The sequence below is a fragment of the Anas acuta genome, chromosome 1 (genome assembly GCF_963932015.1).
Source record: "Anas acuta chromosome 1, bAnaAcu1.1, whole genome shotgun sequence".
NCBI lineage: Eukaryota > Metazoa > Chordata > Aves > Anseriformes > Anatidae > Anas > Anas acuta.
In genome coordinates, this window is record NC_088979.1 from 163,620,165 (window position 1) to 163,644,005 (window position 23,841).

The 23,841-nt window shown below is 38.4% G+C and overlaps 1 protein-coding gene across 6 annotated transcripts in view; it reads right to left on the minus strand.

Annotated features, from left to right (window-relative positions):
* The window catches only part of SYT1 (synaptotagmin 1), a 357,603-nt gene that overhangs the window by 82,614 nt on the left and 251,148 nt on the right, over positions 1–23,841 (minus strand). For all 6 annotated transcript variants that reach the window (XM_068669113.1, XM_068669116.1, XM_068669110.1 and 3 more), the window contains one exon: positions 12,300–12,484. In XM_068669113.1, coding sequence (XP_068525214.1) covers positions 12,300–12,484 — 185 coding nt within the window. The remainder of the gene's footprint in view (positions 1–12,299; positions 12,485–23,841) is intronic.

Here is a 23,841-nt window from a genome sequence, read left to right on the forward strand (position 1 = left end):
CAAGCAATGGAAGTAGGAAGAAAGCTTCTTGAAATATTACAAGCAACAACTGTTATAAAACCTGAAAGTAGAAAGAAAATATCATCTTGATATCAAAGAATTCTTCTGGGCTCACACTGTCTCTTAAAGAGGCACAAGGAGGCAAACATGCTATTAAATATGCAAAGTCACGCATTCACTCAAGTTAAGGATATCTTGGCAACGTGAAACCTAGTTGTGCATGCTGTGAATTGTTTGCAATTGGCAACATACTTCTGTAGGATTGCTATGATAAAGAGCATGTGTTGTGGATGTATTCTTCCTACAGTCATATGCCAAACATTTCTCATGTTTATTTAGAATGAATATGGAAGCAGAGGTATCACCATGCCATCAGCAAGTGCATGTTTCTCCTTTTCCCTCCCTCCCAAGACCAATTTCGCTTTTATTCATTCTTGCTGTAAAGCTTAGCTGAACCAAATTGATTGAAAGCTGATTGTGCTTTGCTTGGAAAGAAATACAAACATAAGAAATACAGAACTCCATACAGTTTTGCCTATTATATAAAACCTGCTATTTTTAAAGGATGCAGCAGTTATCTTAGCTTTTATACATAATGAAAATACCAAGTAATGCCATTGTTTTTGCTGTACCAGAAAGCAGAAGCATTTGCACAGTGAAAAAGGGAATTTATGTCATTATTAAACCATAAAAAACTGTACCTAACTATGTAGTTCTTATTCAAGCAGATTCTTTACCATGTAAGAACTGAAAATGGGCAAAAGTGATGAGGAAAATAGTGAAAAAATTAGGAAAATGTGAAAATAAAGTTTAGATTGTGAAAGCAAAGAATCAATACTGAGAGCATTCATCTAGAATTGTGATTTGCACACTATAGTGTGAACAATATAAAAGTACCTTCAATATCTTGCACAGACAGACTATTAAGTGCAAGAATAAGATTTGCTCTGTTATTTTTTATTATTTTTTTATTTTTTTTATTTTTATTTTCCACAATGTGAGGAAGTCTGAAGAAATCTACAGCATTTAGACACAAAAGGTTGCAGCTGGAGCTCTATATCTGAAGAGGCAGCGAGGCTGGAAAGTAGCAATACCCACAGCTGAAGGTGGCTTGTGAGAAAAAAAAAATGCAGAAAAGCATTAACATTCTCACTCAGCCGTGAAAGCTGTGGGAGCCACACAACAGTTATGTGGGTGTGGTAAGAGGAAAGATTGATCTCTGAAGTAGAAAATGTTATTTTTCAGAAACCGGATCTAAAATTCAAAAGGTCAGACTGAAAACTGTACAGTATTAAGTAATTATTTTTCTACTTTTTGAAAAAAAAAGATAGAAATTTAGCTGGCATAGCTCAACTGAAATCAATGGAACAACATTGATTTATGCAAGCTGAGGAGCTGGGTTACAGTTAAATACCTGAATGTTAGTGAGTGATGGACTCTTTACTGGGAACATAAATTACAGCGTACCAGCATGAGGTCGGTGGGAAAGGTTGACAGTAGATGAGAATCACCTGTAATGTTGGAAAAGTAATACTTCTGAACTAAGCCAATTCTGTTTGGAAGGGCTGAACTGCCTGATATTAACGTTATTTTGAGTTATTTTAATTGCTGAGCTGCTAGTGAGTTCCCTGGCTGTGGCACAACAACATTTTTGTTAACACAACAACCAAGATGGCACTTAAAAACCTAATAGGTTCTATGGCAAGAGGATAATGTTGGAACAAAGCCAGTCTGGGGCACAGCCCCTTCAGGACCATACATCGGACTTTCAGGATATGGAATGGCGTGATTATATCAAGCATCTTGCTTTCACTGGTAATAAAAATAAGGTTGAGATTCTGTGATCACGCACACACACACACAAAAAAGATGTGACTCAGTCGAACTGAAACAACCACATTGATCTGAGCCTGGAGACAACAGGAAGCAATAACTCAGAGTAGGATGTTAACTCCAGGACCCACTGCTCTGAATCATCACAGTATTGTCCTAGCAGAGGACTCCATGATAAAGGAGTGATAAACAGCTTCAGTATATCACTGTATCTAGGATAAGTACTGGCCTTTCTGCTATTACATCTACTTTTGACCTGGATTTTGTTTGAGCAGAACAATCCTGAAGCCTTTCCTCAAGAATAAAATGGAGAATGCAAAGAGAAACTTCTGTGTTAATTTCCAGCTACAGGGCATCTGTAACTATTGCATCAAGGAAAAAAAATACATATCCATGCTCTCACTAGAAAAACTACATACTCTTCTGCATAGTTGATCAAACTGGGAGATGTGCCAAAACTGTGTGTATCTCAGAGTGATTTTTTTTTTTTACTATGTCTCTAGAAATTACAATGGGAAGTTAATGTCCTTCTTGCAAGTGAGTTCTGAAGTGCAGGCACAAAACATTGCACGATTGGGAAACTCTTCTCCATAACTTATCAGAGTCCTATTGGAAGGTGAAAGCTATTTCCCAGGAGAGATGGAAAATGTTTCATATTACTCACATCAGCTGAGTGGCTATATTGTTCTTGACCTTGACTCAGATACATCGAAGAACTAAGAAACACTAAGAATAAGATGATGTTCAGATTTGGCCAAGGTTTTGGAGTCAGGGGAGGGAAGAAATAACAAATGGTTATTTCTAAAGAAATCGGTATATAATAGTTTTTACCTTCAGGAGAGGAATTTGCTTTCAAACTAAAGGCCAATGCTTCAAGAAGAAGCTGAGTCAAAGGAAGCACAGAAGTTTCTCATGTGTGATGCAGCTGCTGTGTTCCAAAGAGGAAGAAGAATTGGATTGCTTCAAAGTACTTGAAATATCCACAGGGATTTTCATTTTATATTGAGATTTTCTGAAAGATCAATATTTAATGGAATAGTACTGCAACCCACAATTTATAATACATTATATCACACTATATTGAATCTTATTTTTGTACTGCTACAATCAATTAAAATAAGCAGCTATATTTTATTGGTTTTAGAATCAGTAAAATGTTTTTAATTATAAGCCAACTTTCTCCTCAAGCCTCTTCATCTGACATGACAGTGATCAGAAAGCCTGGATTTCAATGCAGAGGAATATGTCTTACTTTTCCTTCTATTTCTTTTAATTCCATGACATTTTAATACATTTTCTGCATGTGTGTGTGAAATACACATCACAAAAATCTGTCATAACATCATGTTGGTAAACAGATGTATTTTTTCTATGTTGGGATGAATGTGAAATTTGCTCAAGTGAATGTATGCAGAAATAAACAGCACTGAAAAATCTACATCCTCTTACATGTATGTAAGTCGCTAAAAAATGCATGTTTACACATAAGTAGGAATGTACAAAAAAAAGTGTTGGTTCATTGTGAGGTGACACTTTCACATCTAATGAAATCAGCAAGTGGGAAAAGTTACATTGTGCCAAGGACTGTGCCAGAGCTATTCAATATATGATATGTTTTCTTAGAGCTGGAAGACAAAATGAATTCTTTGAGCACCCTCTGATTTAATCCATATTTGAATGAGATCTGTAACTAGTTTGAACCAAGGGTACAGACATAAATTTACATATGCCATTAGGAGTTTCGTTTCTGTGCCATGCTTAGTCAATTTTTCCCAAGCTCATCTACACTGCAGTGGTTCCTACAACAAATAGGGCTAAATTACAGCAATCTGAGATCCACAGTTCAATCTGCTGTTTTTTTCTTCACTTCCATAACATAATTAAGGGTGGTTTTACAGTCTCCTCTTTTCTTCTGGGTTGTTAAAGAAAATGCTTCGTTTTCAATTTTTTGTAGTTTAATCTTTTGCATAAAAACTAGAAAGAACAAAACAAAGAACTGATTTTGATCACAGTTCTACAGACTCCAGACCTTGCAGTGGGTTTTTGCATTTCCTGGGCTTCCTCCCTGCTCCACTCCAGCACTCAAGAGAAGCCTCTTGATGATGACACTGCTTTTCTGATTCTTTGAACACCCCTTGCTTCCAGCTCAGTTCCACCAATGGCCACGTGCCCTGTCACTGCTATTCACCACAAACCACAAGATATTCTGGGCATTTAAAAAGCTTTACGTATTCTTTTATTAACTCCCTCCCAACAGTGTATTTTCTTGCCCTCTCTACAGCAAAGCAGAGGCCACAATTCCATCTGAGTCACTGTGAGGATGCAAAGAAGGTGTATACACCGAGAAGGTGTATTTTGCTTTTTGATTCTGGTCTCAGTTATCTTTGTGTCTCATTGTCAATGCCTACTTCGAAATCTGTTGAGGACAGCAAGCAGAAACAACGTGTTTTACTGTTGTATGTATGGAAACACTTTCATTAGCAGTGTTTTAGAGTTGCTTACATTTGAGGGGTGACCTGTGGTATCACTTTTAAGGAAGCAAGTTACCAGTAAGCCAGAACACATGTTAGATAGGAAAGCATAACTATGAGTGCTCTAAGGTTATTTGTGGCACAGTGCATGCTGCAGTCTGAGTTCTTTTTACATCTGTCCTATCAATCAGTCTTCTTGTTCATGTGGGGCGGAGGATTTTTCTTAACATGTGAGTGATGCCCAGCCCTCAGGCTTGTGCAATGCCTGCTGAGTTGAAAGGAAGAAAACAATATTATTTTGTAGCGAGAATGTTCTGTGCCATGTCTAACAACAAATTTATCAGAAAGGCAATTTTTCCTCCTATTGATGTCCACACCTAGGAATGGCTGCATTTCCACTAATGGTGGATCACCTCTTATCAATTTTCACATTTGAGTAGACCACAATTCTGATGTGGCCAATTTTTATTGGGAAAAATAAAAGCCTTTAAAAATTCCTGGCTGATTCCCTATCACAAAACAGAAAAGCCTGCAATTGTAACACATTCTCTATCAGAGTGCCTCAGAAGGAAAGACAACATTTCATTCTTTCAGCATCTGCCTTCTCTCCATGAATTAATTTAGAGAGCATGTTGTGCATGGGTTTCCAGTGGCTGAGCCAGGCTTTGGTCACTGTGAAATCTACTTTGCCATTACTGCTGTAAGACTGTTCGCCTTACACATCAGCAGTGGGCCACACCAATGCACAGAATGAGCACAACCCTGCTGTGTCCAGGATTCGATGCTTTGACATTACTTCCTTGCTTGTTATCCAGGTTTTAAATGGTCTGCTGGATTAGTCAAATGCTTTCATTCTTTAGGAGCTCAATGACACAAGGCCATCACATTCAGCTTAAGAGCTACTTGAATTGTTGGGGTACTGAAGTACTTACTACCTTTGGTACTTACTACCTTTGGTTCAATGGAGGAATACAGCAAAAAGTTGGAACTAAGTTCCCAGATCTTTTTTTTATTATTATTTATTTATTTATTTATTATTATTATTTTTTTGTAGACAGTGTTTATTTGCTGAAAAGAGATGCAGTCAGGCTCAACCTGGGGGCCTATTTTGGAAGGTCACCTGGTGGGTCAGGGCTGTGCTTTGAACACAGGGCCCATGTGCATGAACAAAAAGAAGCAAACATTTTTGCAAGTATGCTAGCATGCTCTGCCCCCACTTCCCATATGGCATTGGTTTGTTTTGCTATGCAGCAGGCTGTGAGTAGGAGGCAGATTTAGGCTGCTTGGCCAGTGCATACTGCTCAATCAATTGTTCTTCATCCTCCCCAAATGAATGGCAAAGGGCCAGATGGAAACATGCTTTGGGATAGAGCTGGCTCCTGGGCATGGGAGGACCACTCTGAGTACTAAATTTATTTCTGTTTGAGAAATTTGTCATACTATATAATTAGTGCTACATCTATTTAACAGTGAAAATTAATCTAAATATAGCCAGACATGATTTATTGGGTGCCACATTGATATACAGAAGAAAAAGCTGGCAAAGAACTGTCCTTTTGGCTTATTTGCATAAAAAGAGATAATCTTTGACCATCCTCTCAACAGTACCTTGTCAAGACCCAAGATACTCTCATGCTTTAAGGTTATTCTGCTATTCATACCTATAATCCACTATTTTGTTTGTAAACAATAAATTCCTTTGCTTAAAGGAATTAAAACACCAGTAGGTTTTGAAATATACACATTATTGATATGAACTGCTGTTCCTTTTGTAGGTTATTCATTTCTGCTAACTTCAGGCACTTAGTGTAAGAGTTTAGCTCTCCATGTAATCAGTAGATACAGGTAAATGTGTGATTCAAATCACTTAATTTACAGAATAATTGCATACTTCCTAGACACCATTCATTAGAAACCTGCAGACTCTGGTCTTGAATAAAGAGTTCAAAACCTGGTCTGTTAATCAAGAGAATGCAAGAAAAAAAATCTTAACTATGGAAGCTTCCAGTAGCAAGACCTTCAGGATAGAAAACAAGATGTAAGAAAATGAGTAGGATCCATATCTTCATATAATTCTAATATTACAATAGGTTACAATAAAAGTAATTAATTATTTTACAGGACAAAAAGGAGGAAAAAGAAACTAAGGAAGCAGGCAAAGCAAGCTTCTATGTCTTGTTTTGAATGGCTGAGAAGAAGAGATAGGAATGCAAATAAGCTCAGACTTGTGGCTTACAGCTGTTCCTTTCATAATTTCCAGGTTCTGAAGTCTAATATAAATCTGAGCTAAATAAGAATATTGCAGAAAACCTGCAGAACACAAACACTCATATATAGCACTGTATCTTCATAAACATTCTGCTTTCACATTTTTCAGGAAGTTTTATGCATCCTGCACAGTTGGTTTCTGAGACAGGTGTTGAAAAAAAAAAAAAGTGTTGAAAGAAAAAAAAAACAACAGGATGATTGCTCAAGCCTGAGGTTGAATTAATACACAAATGGGGCCCAATCAATCCATTTTGACTATTACAGTATAGTTATTGTTCTTGTTTTTGACTAATGTCTTGTTCACTTTATTTTTGACTAGTTTTCTGCACTGTACTGGATCTGAAGCACATATTGTCTTCCTGAGTGTGAATAGGAGATACTTCATTACATTATGGATAAGCCATGGTGAACATTAATGTCAACATGGGCTGAAGATGCCAAGAAATGGGAATTGGCTTGGTGAGACCAGCAGACAGCACTGTGGAATAAATGCACTGACTATTCTCTAGGCATTCAACAGGGAAAACAAATAAACACACAAGCAAATATTGCAGAAAAAAAGACCAGCAATGGACTTCCTGTCCCCCAACAAGATCCTATTGGATTATATCTGTCAATAAAGGCTTGGGTTCCCTCAAAGGAAATCCAGGCTCGCTGGAATTTGTTTCAGATTTTCCCCAACTTCATTTTTGGTATCTTCTTCACTGGTAGTTCACAGGTCAACACATTACTTTGAAACATTTCTGAGAGCACCTTAAAAAGATTTTCCCTTCAGTATTTTGTTTCTATGAGGTTAAGGGTGTTTACTGCTCAACAGCTAAAATCAAAAGGTGAAGTAGTCAAAGAAAATCATTACATGCTGAAGTTTGGTTGAGTAAAATTGCAGCACTCACTATCATATTACTTTATAATGCCCCATAATTTCACTGATATTAATACATGAAAATTAAACAGATGAAGTTATGATGAAGTTAGTACATAACCCCAGTGGAAAGGAAGGCCTACATAGAGGGAAAAAAAGCATACAGAGGAATCAGTGATAGACTGAAGGCCACAGTAAGTCAAGTACATACTTTATATATTCCAGGGTATGGTACATATACCTGATACAAATTCTCCTCTTTCGCCTAACAGACACATCCACTGTAAAACAAAGATCTTTCACTAGTGACAGTGTTTCACCTTGATGCAATGAAGAATGACTGAGATATTAAATCTCCTTCTCTACAAATGCTTTGTGACCTAATAAAAGGTACAGACAACCACAAAAATTATTCTCCAAGCAATAGGGGTAAATTTTACTATTTTTTCAGTGTTGCTGTTCATGACTGAAATGATTAAGTCTATTCCTTTTCATCAGCACAGGCTGCTTAAGACCTCAATGTATCAATGCATTAAATTCAGACCCAATAAATCAGCAGCAAGAATAGTGTCTAGAGCTGGATGTTTGAGGGAAAAAGTAGTGGCAGCCCTACTGGAGGCATGGCAGAGACTGGAAAGTTACAAAGATAAAAATTGTGAAGAGAAGATCTCATAAAAGCACTAGCGATAGTGGTTACTCAGGTGCACCAACAGAAATCTGCAGTAAGATCACTTAAAGCATGTGCATGGTGTATAAAGAACTTAAAGCACGTGGACTGTATTGAGATGATAGGAGAGCCCACAATAAGTTTCATGAAGTACCAATAATTTTAGTGACACTAAGAAAAAGACAGTAAAAATATATACTGCTTTTGTCTACTTTTGATATGGTGACATTTATACAAGAAGGAAGTAACTCTAGCAAGTTATTTTTAGGTGCCCATCAATTTTAAACTTGAGCTTTCTAGTACAGTTTGATTTAATATTTTAACTAAAGAAAAAATGACAACCTCTTTTCTCTATACCTCTGCTAGCCTCCCCCCCACCGAGAAAATACCCAATCAGTTTGGTTCAGCTTCTTGATGTGTGTACCAAAGCTACTACATATAAATCTCAGCTGAGGAGCCAGAGCTGTCAGAAGACTATATGTATCAGAGCTTTAGACTAGGTGCGTCCAAATAGTGAAATAAACCTACCGCAAGTGACAATCCAGAACAGTCATGAGACACAACATAGACAAGGAGGACATAGAAGGAAGAAATAAAAATTAAAACATCCACATACAAACATTACTAAAAACCACGGAGAAATGACCTTTTCACAGTAGTATACATTCTTATAATAATTTGCCTCTCCAGAAGGAATCATACCCTCCCCCTAGCCCTTGATGGAGCTGTGTGCTCTACTTGAATAAGTAACCACTTCCTGCAGTAGAATTTTATTTAAAGATTGAAAACCTAATCTTTATTTTATCTCTTCTCCAACTTTACTGCAACCAAATTTGCAGTATCTTTACTTATGTCAAGCTATATGGCTCTATAAGGGTGTGCAGGTCAGCGTGGGCACAAATAAGGGAGAAGTTCTCTTTGACAAATGAAACCAGGCTAAGATGGAAATTATACTTCCAGAGGCTGATACTTTCAATTTGCCAAATGCTGCTCCCTTTCAAGTTCTGTGTGCCTAGGGAACTAGGATCTTGCAAGATGCCAAGTGCCTATCAACTGCTATTATGTACTCTCAGCTGAAGGCAGCAGGTAATTAGCACTTGCACGTTCAGGCCTAACGATGACAACTAAGCTTTTTGGTTTTTGACAACATTTCAGATCTTTGGTACTGTACATTGCCCTTTATAAAGAAAGCTAAAAGTTTTTTTTTTTTTTTTTTTAACCCTTTATATTTTATAGCAGAACCTCTAAAGTGGTTCATTTCTCTTTACTGAAATATTGCACATTTAAGATTGCCTGTAAGAAAGATAAGAAACCATGATTCAGTTTTTTATCATTTTTTTCCCATGAAAAATAAACTCCATATTAATTGCATAATGCAATTTTGCATTTAAAATATTTATTTTCCAAGAACCCGTGGTCATTTATCCAGGTCCTAACGAATATAATTAAAAACACTGAATAATATACTGTAGGTGCAACAGTGGCCTTAAATAATATGAAAAAAAAAAACTCCACATAAATATCAATCAACAAATTGTACATTATTTATCCTACAACAAAGTGTTAAGTTTGTATCATTAGTAACATTTGTAGAACACAACAAACATCACAACGATTTTTTCCACAAACATAATCAAAGAGTTCTTCCAAATTATGCTTGCTTCAATGGGAAGAAGTTGGCTAACAGTAGCCCAGGGTGACCCAGCAACTGACGATACGATTTTCCATGTGTGGCTGTGGGGAAATATCTCACAATTACTTAATAACAAGAACCAGAACAATATCTATAAATCAAATAAAGGGAATTCTTGAATCCTAAACCAAGGTGATTAAAGAAAAGAGGTTTCACATTTGTCATACAGAGAAAACAAAATCAGTAAAATACAAAAATCTTTTTCAAAGGAGAACCCAAAATTTCTGTTGTCTTCTGAGCTCAACCTCACTAATATTCCTGAACTTGGAACAGGTGCATCTTCATTAGTGATTTTGTGTTCGAACAAGGTTGTTTCCAAGTATGGATTTGCCTTGTGTCTACACTTGGGAGTTTTGCACTTCAATACACCTGTGTGATATATGAATAACATCTTTCCTCCTGGTGGAACCAAGGTTGAAACTGTGTACCTGGGTGCTGTCTGAAGTGGTCCACTTGCAGTGTGGATGCAAGGGACTCTGCCACTTGTGCTCTTTGCCTGTGTAGGAGTCTGTGAGTTGTGGTAAGACAATCTGGTATGGCTGTAGGGAAATCTGTTTTGTATTTCCTACTGGCTGTAGACACATGACTACACCTGGAACCTACAACTGGTATGACCTTTATTAGCTGTAGTGTAAGCCTCACTCTTTCCTTTGCCACTCAGATGTTGACAGTGCGTACAATGGCCACTACAAAATGTTGGTACATACAGCTTGAAAGTAATGAATTTTGCCAAAGTTTGGTGTAGTGTATAACCTAGAAAATTTAACTACTGTCTAATACATTAACATTTCAGTAGTGACTATTGCAATTAAGTAGTATGAACAGGTAAGAAACAACTGAATTTTTAGTATTTTTCTTTTCATACTGTCCACTTAGCAACAATAACAAAAACTGCCCTCTTGCGTGATGTTGGAAACTTGATATAGCTCTGATAGCTCTGCACCTTTGAAGTGTATTCATTGTTTTCCTCCCCTTACCTGAGCTCATTTCACACTCCACTTAGGTGATCCAGCTGCAGTTGGCCATCAAACTTGTAAGGTCTCTGCACCTATCTTTCTTGCTTTCCTCCTATCATATCTCACATACTTGGAGAATCGTGCTAACCTGTTCCAAGACTCTTGAAGACTGGGTGATGAGCTGTATCCATTGCTGCTCCATCACTGTATAGTGGGATCCCACCACTGGTTCTGGTCTGCTCTGTTCACCTTGCTACTGTACTCTAGGGTTTTCTTCTTGGACCTTGTTCTTGATCTAATTACACTAGTCCCCAGGTTCCCAGGGTTCCCAGGTTGATTATTGTACTAAGCAACTTGCTTTCAGTCCAGCTTTCTTCAAACCCTATATTGTGTCCAGCTTATTGAAGGAACTACTCATTCCTTACCTTGCTTTTATCTTCTTTCTTTGGCTGGATAAGCATTTCTGGTTTGCTCTGGCTTGGTTTGGAAGCACAGACACATGTAATGTCTTTACAATAGTCTCCTACTGAAGAGTTTTTGCAAAGCAGTTCTCTAACTATCCTCAGAACTTTATTATTATTTTTTTTAAATGCAGCCCTTTGTCTTAGCTTAGGAAATATGGCATTACATTAAGGACACATGAATTCTTCACTTTTATTTCCCCATTCTTCTGTTTATTCTTAACAGTTTTCCTTATGAATTCTTAGCAGCAGAATCATCAGGAAGGACAATACTAAAACACTGGCAATATATATATATATATATATATATACATATGTATATTTTTTCTTTCAGGAACATATTAATTAAGTCTGTGACACTGAGGATTAGGTCGTGTAACCTTCTGCTTCTCTTGCATGAAACAGATCTAAATGACAAGTTTTCTTGCCCTCATGAAAATGATACTACTCAAAGGACATTATACTAATCTTTTCCTCCAAGTTACTCCATTGACTTACAGCTACAAGTACGTTCTGCTATCTTTAATCTCATCCTCTCTAACACAAAATAAATTCTCCCAGCATCACTGTGCTGAATGACCCATGCTCTTTCTTTTTGATTGTTTTTCCTTGTTTCTGTGCTTCTCATTTTCTCCTCTATATCGTTGTTTGTTTCTCAGTTGAACTTATGCTTTTGTGTAAAAAGAGATTTAGAGTACAGATCTGTTTGTTTATCATTGATGCTCAGAACCAGTGCTAGAAAGATATACAAATGTTGTACTTGGTCTTGGTCAAAGCCCTGAAAAAGGACAGTTGAAAATTGCACACATTTACTGCATTTTTGGGACAGCCAAGATACTGTCAATAAAAATGCCCCTTCCAGATGAGTCACTACAAGCCTGCTCATTTTTTTAGCAGAGAAGAGAAACTGGTTGACTGCTTTATCAGTGATGCCATACCCATATCCATTTGTTTGTGATACTACTGAGAAGATGATGATGATCAGTCCCCTCTCCACAAAGCCACCATTGAGGCAATAAACAAAACATTTTTGTAGACACATTCTTCAAATACAACTCAAGAACTGAAGAAAAGGAGAGGTACTTTACCTGGTCTTTCATGGTTTTCCCTAAATCTTTAACATCTTTCATGTTAATAGCATTCTTCCCTCCCTTCTCCTTTCCCTTCTTCTTGTTCTTCTTTTTGAACAAGCATTTCTTACAGAGACAAAAGCAGCAGGTAAGGATTAATAGGACTGCAACTATGGCTATGGCTATTAAGGCCCAAGGTGGCACTGGAAGAGAAAAAGAAACACACACAAAAAGAAGGTGGTAAACTGTTAGTAGGGTTAAATTTCGAATCAAGAACATTTATTTCACAGCTAAGCCTTTTTCAAAGAAAATACCTTGCAGAAATACCTGAAATTCATTCTAAAATATGCTGTCATTTGTACAGCATATTCTCCCAAGCAAGTATTTGCACACACAATGCCAATTTAACTCATCTATCTATTTATGTGCCAGGTGACACAGATCAAACTACCTTGCAGCTATTTTGATTAATTGACCATCTGAAAACAATATGTCCAAAATATTTACACTGTGCAAATCTGTAAAATGCTTGACACATTTAGGCAATCACTTGCTTCTTTCTTTAATCATTTCCAGAACCCACCTGGCATTGTATCGTGGCGGAATAGGGTGGAACTGACAGGGAATTTCCTGTTTTCAGAACAACATCCATTTCAAGCAGTCAAGTTTTGATGAAGAGCCCTTCTCCTCTGCCCACTGTTGTACCTGACAGACTCACAGACTCCTCACAACAGATGCATGTCGAGGCCACCAGTAAACACTGACCAAGGGCACAGGACTGTCAAACCAAGGGCATTTGTGCTATTAGTTATCATGCCCTAACACTAGCAGAGTTTTAGTACATAACTGTATTTTCACCTATAGTTTCCTACCAAGAAAAGCACAGTTCAAAGTTCAGATATTTCATTCAATCCAGGATGCTGGACACAATTGTAGTATGAATAAATAATACAGAACACTTACTATGATAAAATGGTCTTGTTAAAAATCAGAGTTTTGGAAAAAAATGAATTAACTTGAACACAAGTAGTCCAGGAGGGAATTGTCTTCATGCAACTCAGCTTTAATGACCACTGATGCCCACATTTAACCTGAACACCCAATGAAACTTCAAATATTTTAAGCTGTCATTTTCTAAAATCTCTAAACACACTCACTCTACCAGGTTTTTAAGTTACTTTCTCACTGTTTTACCTAAAGGTCTGTAATATGATATAGAGCTGTCGTGGTTCCGCTCGAGTGGGCAGCCGAGCTCCACCACAGCCGCTCTCTCACTCCCCCTCCCCAAAGAGGAATGGGGAGAAAATATGTGAAAAGGGCTCAAGGGTTGAGATAAGGACGAGAAAATCACGCAATAATTATTGTAACGGGCAAAACAGACTCAGCATAAGAAGATAGATAGTAAGATTTATTGCTCATTACTAACAAGCAAGAGAAGTGAGAAACAAAGGAAAGAAACCAAAAGCACCTTCCCCCCATCCACCCTCTTCCACCTCCTCCCCCCGAGCGGCGCAGGGGAAACGGGGGAATGGGGGTTATGGTCAGTCTACAGCGCTTCTTCTCTGCTGCTCCTTCTCGGTCAGTCTCGTCCCCTGTGCTGTGGGGTCCCACCCACGGGATGCAGTCCTTGATGAACTGATCCGGCGTGGGCTTCCCACAGGCAGCAGCTCTTCCAGAACTGCTCCAGATATGGGTCCGTACCACAGGGTCCATCCCTCAGGAGAAAACTGCTCCAACCTGGCTCCCCTACGGGCAGCAGCTCCTGCCAGGTCACCTGCTCCTGGGTGGGCTCCTCTCCACGGGCTACAGGTCCGGCCCGGAATCTGCTCCGGCAGGGGTCTTCCACAGGCGGCAGCCTCCATCGGTGCAGGGCCACCTGCTCCACCGTGGTCTCCTCCACGGGCTGCAGGGGGACATCCTGCTTCACCATGGTCCTCACCACAGGCCACAGGGGACTTCTGCTCCAGCGCCTGGAGCACCTCTCCCCCTCCTTCTACACTGACCTTGGTGCTGTTCCTCACTCCCTTCACTCTCCCAGCTGCTGTATGGCACAGCATTTTTTTTCCCTGTCTTAAATATGCTCTCACAGAGGTGCAAAACAACATCGCTTATTGGCTCAGCTCTGAAAACAATGGGGCCCTTCCCAAACACGGGGCAGCTTCTAGATCTTTCTCACAGAAACCACCCCTATGGACCCCTGCTACCAAAACCTTGCCACGTAAACCCACTACAAGAGCAAAACTGAAGAGTGAATAAAATTTGACATGTTGACATCAGTGAATCAGAGAAGGGAATGGACAGCATAAATAGAGAAAATTAAATGCTTAAAGAAGCTAAGCAGATTGTGAGGAATGGTCACTGGAAATTCCAGTAGAATTTACCAGTTCAGAAAGAGGTCAAAGCCTAAACCTTCCCTACTCTAAGTTTAATGACCATATTTCTAACTTTCATTCAAATGTTATTAGTGACAGATACAAAAATAATGTAGGAAAAATAGTTAAACAATAATTTCTGTAATAATTTTTGTGCATCCAAATGTTCATTAAATGCAGCTGCTACAAAAGGGAAGCTATGTACCATATGTAGAACAAATGAGAACTGATTACTAAACAAATGAATGTTAAAAGATAAAGAGTGAACAGATTAACAGCTGTTTATGGGATGTATTTTATGGAGTCAGCAGCAGCAATTCTGCAGTAAAAGTTGCATTAGATCTGCACTTATCACATCTTAAAATCTGTATTTCATGCACTAATGATTTCATTTTTACTTCAGATCTGGTGTGATAACTCCTTGTAGCACAACTGACTCTCCTACTAATTTTGTTTTTCATCCAACACTCACAAATGTGAAAACATTACCTTCTAGAGGCAATGTGTATTCTTTTCAAATTTAAACTTCATGCATGTGCCTAGACTGCATTAGACACTTGGCCTTTGAATTTGTATTTATATAACACTGTACTTTATATCTGAGCTAATTCTTAGGAGTTCTGACAATATGAAATGAATGATGTGCCTAAATTTATCAGCTATTTGTTTTGCTGCCTTGTCAGGAGTGCTCAAAGCATGATGTGAGGGAACATGGGGAGCAGCAAGAGTATGGGATAGGTTTGGGGCGGGATGGCACTGTGGGAGTAAAGAGAGGAGGGGCACAGCTAATGCGGGTAAGCTAGAAGAATCAAGGAATTGAGACAGGGAATGTGGGTGTTAATAGGATATATACATACACATCCTACAGATGAAAAAGCTTGTGTAGGTTCAGATGCCTATGTGCTGAAACTATTGTGCAAAGTGGTATTCTGGCACTGTTGCCTTGGTTCTCTGGAGCATGAACAATGTAGGGTGCCTTGGGGAGCATTTTAAAAACTTGCAGATACCTCAGCTTGTTTTTTGTCATGTATTGTCTGTTCTCATCTATTTGTAATTTAATGTCACCCAATAGCTCTTGTGATGCAATTAAATGAACCCCAAATTAATATCAGAGACACCAAAAATTATGCTGAATTCCTCATTATCTCTTCAAAGAAAATATACTACCTTTTTATTATAGAAAGCATAATAAAAGATAAAAATTTGGGGTTTCCCAAAATTTGGACATTTTCAAAAATGCCTTCAGCATGCAAGACTGAAAAAGCAAAAACGAATGAACATTTTTTCCCCAATAAAAGTGTACTATCTCTGTCAAGGAGATGGCTCAGCAGAACATTGCCTCCAATAGACAGTGCTGAATCTAACACTGCTAGCAGGGGAGGTACATGCTAGATTTAAGACAAGTGAAACATACAGTTAACTTTGAAATGATGTTCATTGTCTTTCAAAAGCATTATTTACATAAATGTTAATCATTTTTACATGACACAGGCAAGATTTTACAAAATTATTAAAAATCCATTATTATTATGTCCCCAAATTATTGAAGACTTTGAAGGTTCTACTCAATTCATGACACTGTCAGAAGACCTTGAATTCCAGCAATAAGTTTCTAAAAATTAGTTTTGTATAAAGTGTTCTCAGGGTGGACAGTCCAGAATGAAGTAACCAATACCACTATAACTTTGGAAGACTCAAATCTGCAGTCCTTAATTTTTTGGCATACCAACTGTGAATAATATTTATAAAAATGTTATGGACAGCATATGAATTTGGTGTTGTATATTGGCTTACTTTAGAGCTTCCTAATGATTAATTATGGTTGAACTTCCTCACACACATGCAAGACTTTCAAATAATTTCATTTTCCTAGTGTTAAATGGACAGCAAAGGGAATCTATAGTTTGAATGCTACTTCCATCTATATTAAAACAGGTTGATCAGGTTCAATAGTGTATTTTGAAACCTCAGTGGGTCTTTGGACATAATCCATTAAATAAAAAATCTCTGCAGCAGACAAACGGGTGGGTGACACAAAAAACATTCTGACCAAGGGATTGAGAGATAGGTATCAGAGAGCCAAAAGCGACTTGTACAATGTTTTACCAAGTACCCACACAAGGGGGTGCTTTGAAACAAGCAATACTTAACCAAGCTATCAAGGAAAAGCTATAGGTTTAAGTATAATTAATATGTGCATAATCTTTTTGGTATTTCTGTGCTATTTTCTTTGTTCTGCTCCCGTAGACAAATACAGAATACTTATCTTGAAGACACTGTCATGAATCACTACATGATTTGGTGATTCTACAAAGCTCTAATAGAGCTAAGGTGGCACAGTTAGTAAGAGTAAAGTTTTGAATTAGTAGTATCAGTCCAGTCCCAACAGGGTACATTCCAGGACTTAACTCAGAAATGCAAGAGCGGAGTACAAGGAAATTGCAGGGAACATTAAAGGTTTTTCCTGACCAATAGTGGGTCACTGAAAAGAATAAACTCTAGGATTATGCTGATAATGGAGATGGTTTTGGTACCAATACTGCATCCTTCAGTCATGCTGAGCATCAGTCAGACATGTAAGCAGCTAAAGGACTTTTCTGAGGCTTTCTTCAATGTGTTGTTTCCTACCATTAAGGTCAGCCAGTGTTGTATGCATATTGTAGGTTACTTAATGCATCTGTAACCATTTCATATATATGGCAGCTGTCATGCACTGGTATTTTATCATCTCAGTTTGGACTTGAGAAGGGATTGATGAGGCAGATCTCTAGGCCATTCCCACTTACCGTGCTTGAACTCATGGTGTGCATGGTCTGGGAGGGCATGATGAAAATAATGTGAATATAGGCTCCCAGAGCTGCCCTAATGCAAAAGGCACTCACACCCATGGGAGCAAACCTAGTTAGAAGCATTACGTGAAGCATGCAGTGTGGTACTGGGTCCTTGGGACTGACTGCTTCATGCCACAGATTTGCTTCTATTGCACTGCACTAAACATGGCTCGTGTCCCAACCTGTAATCAAATCTTGTTCCACTGAATATATTAGATTCAAAGGAAAAGATGTTTTACTGAGTTAGTTGATTTAAGAGCTACAAATTGTGCCCTTTATGCAAAGATATCCTTACTTAGCCTTACACAAAATGCTTGGAGAGATACAGGCCTTGGGTCTAAAACTGACATTCCCGTCAGGCGATCTAAAATTATCAAATGCCTCAGAGGACATTTGACTCCAGAGGAAAGACAGTAGAGGGTAGTCACAAAATGTGTAACAGAATCAAAGTGCTGCAGTCTATAAAAGAGAATAAAACCCTTCATCCTAATAATTTTCCTCTCTTTCTGTGTGTAATGTCACAGGAAATTTCATTAACTTAAAAAAAGAATCTAAAGAGAGAGAAGGTCAAGAAAAAAAAATGAAGAGAGAAGCTGAATTAAAAAGTGAGGACTTCCATACCAAAAATGCTGTCCAGTGATAACTTGCAATTAAGCAATTAAGTGGCCCCATTTAAACTGTGATAGCAAAGGACTATTAGATGATGGCAGATCCCATATTATTGTACAAAGGAGGCCCATGGCATGTTGCAATTGATACATATTAATAATCTATGTTTCAGAGCGGGCCTGCTACTGAACCAGAAGATGCAACTGTCACATGGTTTGTTTGTGAAGCACATCACATTAGGCTAAATCTCTGGTAGCCTGAACATGAGAGCACTGGCAGTTTTTATTTATTAAACTGTACTTTTTTTTTTTTTTCTTTTTTTTTTTCTTTCACCAGGGGCCCATTCTGGGAACCAATCTGACTTTCATTAAAAGTTACTTAAAAAAAAGAAAAATGTACTAAGAGCAAGGTAATAGATGACACTACTCATAGCAGAAGGAATACAAAGGTGATCAATGCATACGAGGGGAAATGCTGATACATGGTAGAATGATTTGTAAAGGAAGCAGGGAAAAACTGCAAATACATACTTAAAAATAATGATTTAAATGCTAACCTTCGCATTTATACAGCTACATTTCCTCCCCTAACACTTGTATATGAATCCTTGCTTTAACAGCATCTTAGCAAAACACTGTTTTCACTTAAATTTATCTCAGATTTTTTATGTGGTTCAAGATAATGGCTATGACCCATCACTAGAAGAAACCTCTACTAAATATCTTAACAAATGCTCTCATGCTGCATTTCCCCTTTTCTATTTTTTGAGCAATGTGCTGTTACATAATACTATCTCTATGAATAGTTTATGGAAGTTACTGAGGCTTTAACTGAGATAAGAGATATGCGTTTTGACAGTGAAAGTTCCCTATGTGCAAAACAGTTTGTGAAAATGTACTGATTACATGGGCTTCACCCACTGAATACACTTATGCCTATAGCTTCTTTGTTAGATATCCTCATGTGAAATTATTCTGACTTCTTATGGTTAAACATTCATGTCTTTGCAAATAAACTGACATTGAATTTAGCAGTAATCCTAGACATTGCTATAAATTTAGCTGAGGAGCTTGGGTCACTCAAACACCACATGTACCAACTGCGTGTTCCCTAAGCTGGAAGTCAAAATACATAAATATGACTAAAATATTAACCTGAAGGTGAACCCACACCTATTATTGGACTTTTCAGGTCACTTGAATTTATTATTGGTAGTATTAATTCACCTTTTAGGATGCATGACAGTTGTGCATTGTGGTAAAACACATTTACTGAACAGTGTATCTTCTTTCTGCAGAGCAGAACTATTTTTGTCTCTGTTGCTCTCCCTCTCTCCCTCTTTCCTACATATTTTGCTCCCTCTCGCCCTCAGCTCCTCACTGCTCAGTCTCATCAGCTCCTCTGCTCCTTGTCTCTTGAGGTACATGGCAGAGAAGGTAAGGCCAGGGAGTCTCCAGGTGAGACAGGATGGTGAGGGAGCAAAGCTGCTGAGATGTCTCCTTGACGGAAGTACCTCAGAGAGATCACAAAGGCTTTCAAGCTCAAGTGTCAGGTTTCATATGAATAAATACTAAAACAAAAATAGCTCCTCTGTTAACCAGACTACCTCCTCTCAAACCCAAAATGAAATGGAATAAAAGCAAAACAGAGCTAAAACAGATTTCCCCTTTGCTGCCTGTGTTGCTACTGGTCTGAGCCACTCTCCCAGGCTTGCCTTCAGCTCAGCCACAATTGGATGTAGTCCTTGGGAACCGCAACATGGTGCTGTCACCTCCCTTCCATCCTTCCACAGCTCCCACTGGTTGCTTCCTCCCCCTTCCTTGGGAAAATACAGCCATTTCGCCCATCACCCTCTGCATGAGACCCATATCCCCAGTGCCCCCAGTGTCCCCCCAGCTGGCATGCAGCTGACCAGAGGAGAAACCAGCAGCCTAACCCCCTCCTGCACAGCATGTCCCTTGTGAAGGGCTGCAGCATTGGCCAGTGTGACAAACAGACAAGCCTCACCTGTCCAGCAAAGCCTCTAGGTCACTTGCTACAGAAAATGGAGTAGGGAAAGAAAAAACCTTGGTGGAAAATGCTTTCTAATAAAGTGGATAGTATTTTTAGACTGATGCTTCCTATCAGTTCATTATATCTGCTGCCATAAAGCTTTTAACATAAAATAAATGAATTCAGGCTCTAGATAATTGCCAGAGAAAGCACTAAACACACTCAGCAGCTGGGGAAGATGAAGAAAGCTGGAGCCTCAAACTGGACCTGGAAGCCAGACAGGTTTGCTGAAGGCGTTCCAAAAACTGTGTATGCACCAACACCAGCTGAGGCCAAATACTTCCCTGAGAAGGCACAAATCAACTCATGGGGCTAATATTCAACACTGACAAACAAATCTGTAGAAGCTTGAGATGACTGTTTTCTATCATGTGGACAATGGCATTTTGTGGTTAAAGAGTATTTGACTTTTCCTGTGACACACTGCGTGTTGCACTTCAAATTTTGATTGATAGTTTGAAGGAAAAGAACAGCAAAAAAAAGTCATGCAACTGCTTCTGACTTCAAACAAGAATTCGCTAATGGACAAAATACTCTAGTCATATCAATCTCAAGACTCAGAAATCAAGAGAATAAGACTCAAAAGTAATGAAATTGATGGAAAAAATCAATTATGCTTATGTATATTTGATTTTCCTAGCTGATTTCATTGCATGCAATGAACACTGTTTTTGTTTCATTTTCCTTTTTTTTTTTTTTTTTTTTTTTGGAGTACTTGGGTATGTATTTGTGTCACTTTTTCAAGGCTTTCTCTGCAAATGAGGAGCAGGGTTGTATTTCATTTTTCAAAAGAGGAATCACCTATCTTTCATAGCAGAATTAGTCATGCATAGTACTTGTTTGATGTTAGAAGTTTCAAAATTAGATAAAAAATCTATTGCCAACAAAGGAATGCTATGAGGGTATAATGTCATCTTAAAAAAAATAATAAAAAAACTATGATTTCTGACAATATGAAATTATAGAAACTATCTGTCTTTATACCAATGGTCTGTTAACACATAGAAATGTTACATGCAGGTATAAATGAGAACAGCTACAAATAACAGAATTGTCTACCATTGGAGTTATACACTAAGTTCCTAAGTAATTACCAGTTTTATTCCTTACTGAGATTTAATATTCATTTAGAAGGTCACAAATAAAAATGCTTCAGTTATAGCATCTTTCATAGGTAGGTCACAAACTGTCTTATAAATGAGGTAGGTAATATGTGAACTGCAGAGATACAGACATTAAGGTACAGACAATAAAATGACTTTGGATAGCATCATATAGAAGACACTGTGGGTGCATCAATCTACATTACTGACTAGTGTGGTGCACAGGGAGCAACAGCAGATTCATCTGCTGTGTGTTTCGTTCACATGTCCTCATTCACATGTCCTCGTTCCAGCAGTGGAGCTCATGTCAGGAGCAGGTCCTATGCATGCACCTGGCAGCTGTGGGGAGCGATGTGCTGGAGGATGCCACGTGCCCGTTGCAAGAGAGGCACACCAGAGAGTGGCCTGGGGCACAACATCAGCCTTGGGATTCACCTCAAGCACCACCCTGGAGCGTGTGGCCCCCAGCTCCCTAGAACACAACACAAACTCACACCTATAAGGAAGCCCTCCAGCACACTAAATCACTAGTGCCTCACACCGTGTGTGACACAACAGGTGCCCTCAGTCTCTGCTCCAGGCTCTCAGAGCTGCAACCTTTCCAGCATGTCTCACTGGCATGTCGCCTCCTCTGGTACCTGGAGCTTGACTGCACCGTTAGATCACCTCGCTTCCACCTCGCTTCTTCTCAAGCAGCAAGCCAGAGGACTACTTCCAGGTTTTCTGCATGGCTAGTCCATACAAAACACTGAAGCTGCTGGAAAGAAGGGTACACAGCACTTTCCACTCAGCTTTGGAGCAGCTCTTTCTAGCAGGGAAGCGCAATGACATGAAATTGCTCCAGGACTGCAGGGTGTCTGGGCCCTTAAAACTCAATTTTATTTATAACTATATAGCTGTAACATAAACATAGAGACTGAAATTTCATTTGTCACAATGTACTACTTTGAAAATAGATTTTCATTTCTTATTGAAAACTTTAAAAGCAATATTTTTTCCTGACTCCTGCCATTTTATTCAGACAGCAATATGTCCAGAATCCATACACTCAGAGAAAGCACCAAAGTATGGGATATCAAGTGCTAAGCAGACTTTACTCACTTCTCATCCATACCAAACTGATGACTTTACCCATTGAAACAATCCTCCTGTTCCTCAGCTTTGTTGCTAGTTCAGATTTTCATTTGTCACCTTTTAAAGATTCCCTTCACGAGGATGACAGTGAAGTTCTCAGTGAAATTTACTACCTTTCCACGTTCAGTAAGAACAAAATGTCAAAATGCAAAGTATTTCTAACTTGTAAATAAGCAAACTCTTTCTGTTTATAAAAATATGACACAATTTCCCTTAGGACATGATCTTTTGCCTCTATCCATCACACAGCCTGGTAGAGCTGTATTATTGACTTTGAACAGATGCTAAGCAGGTTCATATATCTGTTTTTATCAAGCCCTTGAACAGGCCTGGGACTTGTTTTTCCCCCTCAGATATACATGCATAAGATTAAGACAGGTTAAAAAGACTCATTCACAGTGTAGAATGTACTACCTTTACATATATATACATATATGTGTGTACACATACATGCCATCTGCCATCTACTTATTCAAGAAACATATGCATTCTGCAGTCAAGAATCATGGAAATGGTTTATTTCTAAAATTGTTTAATACTTTCAGATATAAAAGTCTTTGCTGTTGTTTTTCATTTTTTGTAAATCACTTCAGCAGGAAAACATTTGCATACTTAAGCAAAATAAGTAGTGAGAAAGGCTAATTTCTAATAGGTTTGGGAACTTTGTCATATCTTCAATGTCCAGAATGATTAAAAAAAATAATTTCATACCTGTAGTTCTGAAGAATCGATTATAAAAACAATCAAGAACAAACCCAAACTAATCTTCTTCTTCCACAGAGAATTAAAGCTTTGTTTTTAAATATACTTTTCTTTTTTTTTTTTTTTTTTTTTTTCTGTATGCTAGGCCACTTGCAATATGTAAGCAGTAATTGCTAGTCTGAGAAACCATATTTTCTTCTGTGACAAGAATGTATCTATAAAAACACATTCCTTTTGCTGGGCAATAGTGTATACCCAATGAAATTAACTGAATGCCTGCATTTCGTGATCTGGTATTTTAAATGTACAGATATAACTTTGAACAAGATTCTTTCATTAAATATTATCATTATTAATAGACACTCATTTGTGTGTGGGTAGGGCCTAAAGGCACTGACTCAGAAGAAATGCCTCACCAGATTAGGCAGCGCACACAGATGAAATAAGAAGGCAGTCTGGCCTGAGAGGCTTTGCAGCTTAAGGTTCCAAGCCTGTGGCAGGTACATGGGCATCTCGGTTCAACCAATTGTTCACAAGGATCAGGACCTTAACCATGCATCAGCCTAAAAGAATGCACCAGGCTTGTACACTGCCAGCTACAGTCCATCCAAGCACATCACCCAGCACACTGCTGTGCACAGCCGTTGCTAAATAAACATTTTTATTGTCTCAACAAGATCCTCCTAGGATCCTGTCCACCCACAACATGAATGCCCTCTTTCTGGGTGGCACCCAGCCAGCCAGCCAGCCTGGCACC